Source organism: Stylophora pistillata, chromosome 10 (genome assembly GCF_964205215.1).
Source record: "Stylophora pistillata chromosome 10, jaStyPist1.2, whole genome shotgun sequence".
NCBI lineage: Eukaryota > Metazoa > Cnidaria > Anthozoa > Scleractinia > Pocilloporidae > Stylophora > Stylophora pistillata.
Genome location: NC_142528.1, coordinates 30,856,637 through 30,864,136, shown reverse-complemented (window position 1 = coordinate 30,864,136; position 7,500 = coordinate 30,856,637). Strand labels below are relative to the sequence as shown.

Sequence of the window (7,500 nt, the reverse complement as noted above, 5' to 3'; positions counted from 1 at the left end):
AATTAAAATTTTAATAAAATGAATCTCTCCTTATGATGCATTACAATCTAATTGATTACCATAAAAGGACATACCAAAACGTAATTTGAGATAAAGAGCAAGCCATATTACTTTTATTAATTCACTTAATAATTAGATACAGGAAATTAGAAAAATCCAGGACAGTTTAAGCAAACAGACATTATTACCTTTTTTCATTAACTATTATTAAGAAACCAGAAGATGGAACTTGTTGTATGACTCCATCCTCTTTACAACTTGAACATTGATCTGGTATATTAGGGACTGGAAAAGACTTATCTAAGGAAAAGAGATAAGCAAAGCTACATTAAAAATGTTGTTTTGCATTGTGATATAACATAATCATCATCATCATAAATTTCTCTTTGAAACCACTTCTGACTTTAAAGCTAATTAATACATGTTGGATGAGTCTCCATCCACCTTTACTTGCTTATGCTAAGTTCAATTTGAATATGGTGGTTTAAAAAAAATGTATTATTAAGCATATGAAGTGAAAATAATAATTAAAAAAAATGGCAAATCAAATGTACAACCCTATCAAAAATAAACTCTCTTTCTTTACACTCCCCACTTACTTCATTAAATCAAGTTGTCCCAAGAATGCCTTATTAAATAAGCTTAAGGTGATTCCTCACATTTTGTGTACCCTTACTGCGTATAGTTGATAGCATCATTCCCGCATGCTCATGCATGTACACATTGAAAATATAGTAGATTTGCCTTGATATCGAGATCTATAGGTGGATAAAAGGCTACAGCTTACTAATGAGCACAGGGGCCCAATTTTTTCCAGTCATTATTGGCAATTTATCATTACCTTTGCATGAGAAACGATTGATCTCATTAATAATAATAATAATAATAATAATAATAATAATAATAATAATAAACAATCTTTATGGAGGAAGCGCCCGTCACGTAAATACGCGGTTTTCAGGGAGGTCCTCCGTAAAAATAAAAAGTATTAAAAGATAAAACAAGAAATAAAATCGTCACAGATCTAAAACGGCGTATATCTAAAGTTTTATCCATCATTTAAAGTGTTTATGCATTAAGAATCTTGTAAGGTTTTCCTTAAAAATTTTGCATGGCATTGGCCTTCTTAAAAATACTGGGAGGGACATCCAGTCATTTATAAAACGGAAGTAGGGCACCCTCTTTCCGCATTCCGTTTTAGGTTTAGGCAGTCTAGGTAAGTAGGGAGTCTAGGTAAGTAGCCATTTCTAGTGCTGTAGCCATGCGAACTTCTCAATGTCATTAAAGTGATTGATCTACATTTACATATTGTTGGTTTACTTCAGATACTCCCCTGCCATTTTTAATCTGCTTGAAAAATCAATTTTTTTTATAGTATACAAGAGTCTGATCATAGCTTATTAAGCTGGGACAAAACACTGAAAGAAAAGGTAAGAGTCTCATTTCTGGGGAGAAGCAGCAGGAGTTGCAATTAAAATATTTGCACAATTTTTTCATTCTTTTTGTTATCCTTTAGTTACAGTTTGGAAATTTGACTTATCTTACCATTCCCCAAATTGTGCCAGAGTCGCCTTCCAATGGAAAACTGTCTCCGCTAGATTTTAAACAGTTTTTGATCTGTCAAGAAAGGATTTGTTATTGGTAATACTACAGAAGAGAGTCAGCCAATCACTCAAATTACAACCCCCCCCTCCCCCCACCCACCAGAAAGGGTTATTGGTCTGCATGAACCTTCCCACTCCTCTGGAGTTTCAGTTTCATCTTGCCTTGATTTCTTTAAAAGTGATGGCTCCTGGCTGAACACAATTTACCTTTACAGTTTCCAAGAGCATCTCTTAGGCCAGGGTTGGTATGGACATTTTCTGGTACTATCCATCTCTCTCAAATTTTTTAACACCATTAAATCGAGGAGAAATTTTGTTATTATTAAGAGACCTCATCTGCATGTTTCTCAATCCCATCCACATGGAAGAGAGTCTTGGCCACTCCGAGGTGACAAGCAATCCCAAAACCTGCATATAACAAGATCTAGTAAGTTAACCCTATAATTCCCAAGATCTGATAATAAATTCTCCCCTCTAGCTGCTACGCATTTCCGTGTAAATTGGTTGTGAGAATTTGGTGTTCAATCAAGGTTACAACTTCTGCCTGATAAGTTTGATTATTCTCCATACCTGTTGTTGGTCATGTATGGATATTAAAGAGAGAAGTTGCATGTTAATCATTTCTGTGAGTTAAAGGTTTAAAATGATATACTTTGTCTTTTAAGGAAAAAAATTAAGGCTCTTCCCCAGTGACTGGTCTTTTAGGTAGTGAAAAGTGAAATGATTTTATCATCCTGATCAATTGACTTTGTGCAGCCCAAGAAACAAAACATATAATTAAATTTGGTGAGCTATCCTGATTATAATATACTTTATCAAAATGATAAACTGAGAAACATACCTCTAGGGTGCAACATTCCATTCCCATCAACTAAAATAATCTAAAACAATGACAACAATAAAAACACTAAGGCAATCACATGACCTCATCTGATCTAGATTTATTTTCTTTCTTATTAAATAAGTTTTATATTAATACCAAATAACAATTAATTTTTATTTTATTTTGACTAATGAAAACATGGTCAGTCTAGCTTTAAATTGATATAAAAAACCATCTTAAAGATATTTTCACCTGTGGAAGTAGATGTGGTTTAGCTCTCCTTAGCTTGGAAACTGCTTCAACTAGGAACCCAACTTCTCTGAAAGCCAGGTATTCTGGTATGTAAGGTAATTCCAGATGTACAAGGGTAAGATCCTTACACACAACCTGCATTAAAATAAATATTCATAAGATATAATACACCATAAAATGAATCCCAACAGCACTCAGAATGAGATACAATGAAATATATGAACTTCATATATTTTGTACTGCGGTATTAGATACATATGACACACGATCCTCGCAGTAGATAGCGCTATTTAAGCATAGCGAAAATCAGACCTGAAAAAAATCAGGCCTGTACGGGACTCGAACCACTGACCTCTGCGATACTAGTGCAGCGCTCTACCAATTGAGCTAACAAGCCAACTGGGAGCAGGCCGTTAAGTTGATTCGCAATAAACCCGTGAAAGTGATAAATCAGATACAATGAAATATATGAAGATACAATGAAATATATGAGATACAATGAAATATATGATACAATGAAATATATACTTCATATATTTCATTGTATCTCATTTATCACTTTCACAGGTTTATTACGAATCAACTTAACGGCCTGCTCCCATTTGGCTTGTTAGCTCAATTGGTAGAGCGCTGCACTAGTATCGCAGAGGTCAGTGGTTCGAGTCCCGTACAGGCCTGATTTTTTTCAGGTCTGATTTTCGCTATTGCTTAAATAGCGCTATCTACTGCGAGGATCGTGTGTCATATGTATCTAATACCGCAGTACAAAATATATGAACTTCATATATTTCATTGTATCTCATTTATCACTTTCACGGGTTTATTACGAATCAACTCAACGGCCTGCTCCCAGTTGGCTTGTTAGCTCAATTGGTAGAGCGCTGCACTAGTATCGCAGAGGTCAGTGGTTCGAGTCACGTACAGGCCTGATTTTTTTCAGGTCTGATTTTCGCTATTGCTTAAATAGCACTATCTACTGCGAGGATCGTGCATCATATGTATCTAATACCGCAGTACAAAATATATGAACTTCATATATTTCATTGTATCTCATTTATCACTTTCACGGGTTTATTACGAATCAACTTAACAGCCTGCTCCCAGTTGGCTTGTTAGCTCAATTGGGAGAGCGCTGCACTAGTATCGCAGAGGTCAGTGGTTCGAGTCCCATACAGGCCTGATTTTTTTCAGGTCTGATTTTCGCTATTGCTTAAATAGCGCTATCTACTGCGAGGATCGTGTATCATATGTAGCACTCAGAATGTTCACAGTTTTGATGAACCTTGTACACTATCCAAAAGTAGTAATGTTCACTACAAGTTACTTCAGGATACTGAGGCAGAGTTAAATAAACTTCTTTATTACACAACTCGGGCAGTCAGAGGGCCTATAACTAAAATCAACCAATCAAAATGCTCTTTTGCCGGTCAATATTCTCTCAGTATTGGACCGGGCACTGTCCCGAATGGTCCTGAATGATACCACACTTGCGTCCCTTTGAACTTCTGTCGTATAATAAATCTCTTATTAACCAAGCTTGCTCGGGACCGTACTGAAAGAATATTGGCCCTCAGTCTTTTTTGTAAGGACCGAGCTGCGCTCGGTCCGTACTGTCAAGACCTTGGGCCAATATTCTCCCAGTACAGCCCTTGCACTTGGTTAATAAGATATATATATTCGCAATATTTTAGCTTACAAATAAGAATAAAAAGAAAAATTTATTAGAGAAGCATAATTTTGCAGTAGGAATGTGTGGAAGTTATAGTTCACTTATTACGAATGCTCCATACAAGTGATTCAAAAGCTGTAAGAGATTATTTTTGAAATCTATTCTTTTAGCTTTTGGAAGCCAGTGTGAGCAGTCTGGGTATTTATATGTTTTCAGGTTCCAGTTTTCAGGCCAAACAAATATAAATTACCATTTTTTTTTAACATGAAACTTCTCCCTGCGATATCAAATACATTTATTACTGCCACGGGCGACTAATTCTAACAAGCACGATTTTAACACGGCAAAACGACACGACACGAAACAACACGGTTAAAACTGCAAATAAAACAGCAAACGAAAACCCATTATAATATAAACTACACTAAATATCATGGAAAGCTGCAAAGAAAACGACGATGAAAACTACATAATACAAACTTACATTTGTTGGGATGTTGTGAATCCTGTCTAGTGGCGAACAAGCTGCATGAAGCGAAAAGAACGAGTCTACAAACTACACTTGACAAAACTGCACTGGAAAAAACTACACAAACTACGATGAACAATATGGTTTAAATACATGCTACGCTATGTAATGAAACAAAGAAAGCGGACGCAAAACTTTACCATAATTAGCGCTACTGCACTAGAAAAAATAGACAAAAAATAATGCGTTGCGATCTACGACATTATCCAACAAAAAGGTAATGAGAATACAGGTGGTTGTTATCTTGATCCAACACCAATTTCTCATAACTAATTGACAAAGAATTTGTAGCAGCTGGAAGGAAGAATTAATGATCAGATCTCAAGTTCAGACCTCAAGTTTTAGGGAAGGAAAGTACCACCAAGCAAGCACAAGCGTGTGTAAGATCATCTTTGACAAATGATATGTCAACTCCTGCGATCAGACGCAAGTTACTAAATGGTTTATCAGTGGATTCACCCCAACTGATGCAGTCCTCGCAAACAAGCTTCTTTTTTAACTCAAGTTGTTCCCTACAATGCAAAATAGCGTTTCTGATTCGGTTATCAATATAAAAAAAAAAGTAGCTAAACATTTGTGAAACAAAATCAATTATAATTTCTCAATTAAATCAAAATTTACTTCATCAGTTCTTTGAGCAACTTTTAAGTCAAAATTAGGAATAAATAACTTAAGCTTTCATAATGCCGGTTTATCTTAGGTAGTCACCATATACCCAACCTTTTCCAACATTCGAGGATTGAATCTTCAACCGGTGATCCTCGATCGTGTCCTTCAGCCATCTCTCGAAAAGGACTTGCTAACGATTTATATCTATTGCGTAAAAGTAACCGTTTCTTTGTTTTATTAAAGTAAACTAATCCACACTGCCAATAAAACGGCAGAGAAAAGCCGAACGATTACAAGATTTGAGCAATTCAAATCTTTCACCAGAATGTAAGATTTACCATTTTGTAAATTTCGCGGGACATCACAGCGGATTTAAAATGAAAGAAGCACTCCTAAAAATGAGGCTCATCAGTGTGTCCATGGAAACAAAGGGAGAGGGTAAATTGGCGCCATCTTTGTTTAGGTTGATAAAAACTGGATACTTCTTAGCGTTTTTGTAGAGTATTTAATAGCTTATACCATGGCAGAAAATCAAGAAGGTGGTGCAGCACAAGAAAGTGGGGGATATGATTATAAACGGCTGCACAGTTACCCTTTGATTCGGGTGAGTTGATAGGAATTGAATCGCCAGCCACTAGTAGTTATATTTGTGCATGTTTTTTGTTTTAATCACTCGGTTACATGAGGCTTTAAATTAATATTTCCTCGTGATAAATTTTTTGTAGTATTCAGATATGAATGATGAAATGCGAACTGAGGCGATGGAGCTCTGTGCAACAGCTTGTGAAAAGTTTTCATCAAATAACGAGGTACATAAATTTTGTTTACTATAAAATTAATGTTTACAGATTTGATCAGGATCCCAGCAGTTTGGATACTTTATAGGTTCAGGTGGGAGTATTCAACTTGCTTTCTGGTATCCTTGACCTATTTCAAATGAACTACATGGCCGGGATTCTTTACATTCCCTTTTTAGTTTTGATCCAAAGACTGATTACTACTTTAGACCTCATCGTCCTCCAAAGAGGCTAAGGTGAACTTCTGATTGGGCTGAATAAACACCTCTGTCCTTCAAAAATTGGAACCAAATATTTGAAATGAAATGACTAATGTAAAGTTGGTCACTATCCTCATGAGAAGACTTACCCTGCAGGCAGAGCCTTTTCTTCTTTTCTTCTTCTTTTCTTCTTATTAACCCTCCAAGGGAAAAGGCTCTGCCGACATCCTGTTGTTGCTTTGAAATGCCGAAAGCCTAAAACTCCAGGCTAGTCAAGCCGGTTTTGCCTCTAGTCAAACTAGATTTGGTGCACACGTCTTTGCTTTTCATGTACACAGATGACCAAATCTGCGCCCACAATAGTTCAAGGGGGCCTGGAAAAGAATCAGTTTCTAGGCAACTGCTGCACATGTTGAAACGAGCAACAACAGGATGTCGGCAGAGCCTTTTTCCCTTTTTGAATCGAGGACGGTTTAAAAAGGCTCTGCTCTCAGGGTAGACAAGACTCTATTATGGTTGAAAGAAATTTCACATTCTCTCAGTCCTCTCTTCATGTAGACAGCATCCAGAGCTTCAGCAGCTGGTGTAGTTTGAGAATCTTGATCATCAATGTAAAGTTCATTTTTATTAAATTCAGAAACTTTATGATGCAACCTTGCCTTGTGCTCTCCCATCCAGGATCTTACAACAGCACTTACTATATATACACTGAATGAAAATATGGCATCTAATTTGAATTGCCATTGTTCTGGACAAACTTGCCTTGTCTTCACAGGGAAACACAAAAGGATTATCACATGTGTGAGAGGCTAGTGAGTCCAGAACAATGCCAGATGCCATATTTTGATTCTGCAGATGGTAACAACGTTACAGAGGTTCAGGTTCGTAACTGGGCCATGTCAATGTGTTGTGTTCCTGGGCAAAACACTTTACTCTCAGTGTCTCTCTCTTCCCAAGAGTATAAACAGGTGCCAATGTAATTGGCACCTGTTTATACTCTTGTTATTGTAAGCAACC

At 36.5% G+C, this 7,500-nt stretch overlaps 4 protein-coding genes across 5 annotated transcripts in view; 1 reads left to right on the top strand and 3 right to left on the bottom strand.

The window, feature by feature from the left end:
- Nucleotides 1-569, bottom strand: part of LOC148722676 (uncharacterized) — a 2,932-nt gene extending 2,363 nt beyond the window's left edge. Inside the window, exon 1 of the mRNA XM_088735563.1 lies at nucleotides 189-569. Coding sequence (XP_088591689.1) covers nucleotides 189-198 — 10 coding nt within the window. The 5' untranslated portion in view covers nucleotides 199-569. The remainder of the gene's footprint in view (nucleotides 1-188) is intronic.
- On the bottom strand, nucleotides 208-4,638 carry LOC148722675 (endonuclease V-like). Its single transcript, XM_088737066.1, has 6 exons — nucleotides 4,599-4,638; nucleotides 2,680-2,814; nucleotides 2,446-2,485; nucleotides 1,936-2,012; nucleotides 1,546-1,617; nucleotides 208-300 (listed from the first exon to the last, which is right to left on the bottom strand). Exons 1-6 carry the CDS (start codon nucleotides 4,599-4,601, stop codon nucleotides 208-210), a joined length of 420 nt encoding a protein of 139 aa, XP_088593192.1. The 5' UTR covers nucleotides 4,602-4,638.
- A 573-nt stretch (nucleotides 4,639-5,211) lies between these two features.
- Nucleotides 5,212-5,679, bottom strand: LOC148722674 (endonuclease V-like). The gene is made up of 2 exons (XM_088735571.1): nucleotides 5,598-5,679; nucleotides 5,212-5,389 (listed from the first exon to the last, which is right to left on the bottom strand). Exons 1-2 carry the CDS (start codon nucleotides 5,657-5,659, stop codon nucleotides 5,212-5,214), a joined length of 240 nt encoding a protein of 79 aa, XP_088591697.1. The 5' UTR covers nucleotides 5,660-5,679.
- Nucleotides 5,387-7,500, top strand: part of LOC148722673 (dynein axonemal light chain 4-like) — a 2,827-nt gene continuing 713 nt past the window's right edge. The window contains exons 1-2 of one of the 2 annotated variants that reach the window (XM_088735575.1): nucleotides 5,387-6,090; nucleotides 6,212-6,295. In XM_088735575.1, the coding sequence (XP_088591701.1) occupies nucleotides 6,007-6,090; nucleotides 6,212-6,295 (168 nt within the window). In that variant the 5' untranslated portion in view covers nucleotides 5,387-6,006. Of the gene's footprint in view, nucleotides 6,091-6,211; nucleotides 6,320-7,500 lie in introns of those variants that run through there. The other variant, XM_088735574.1, reaches the window with a different exon arrangement.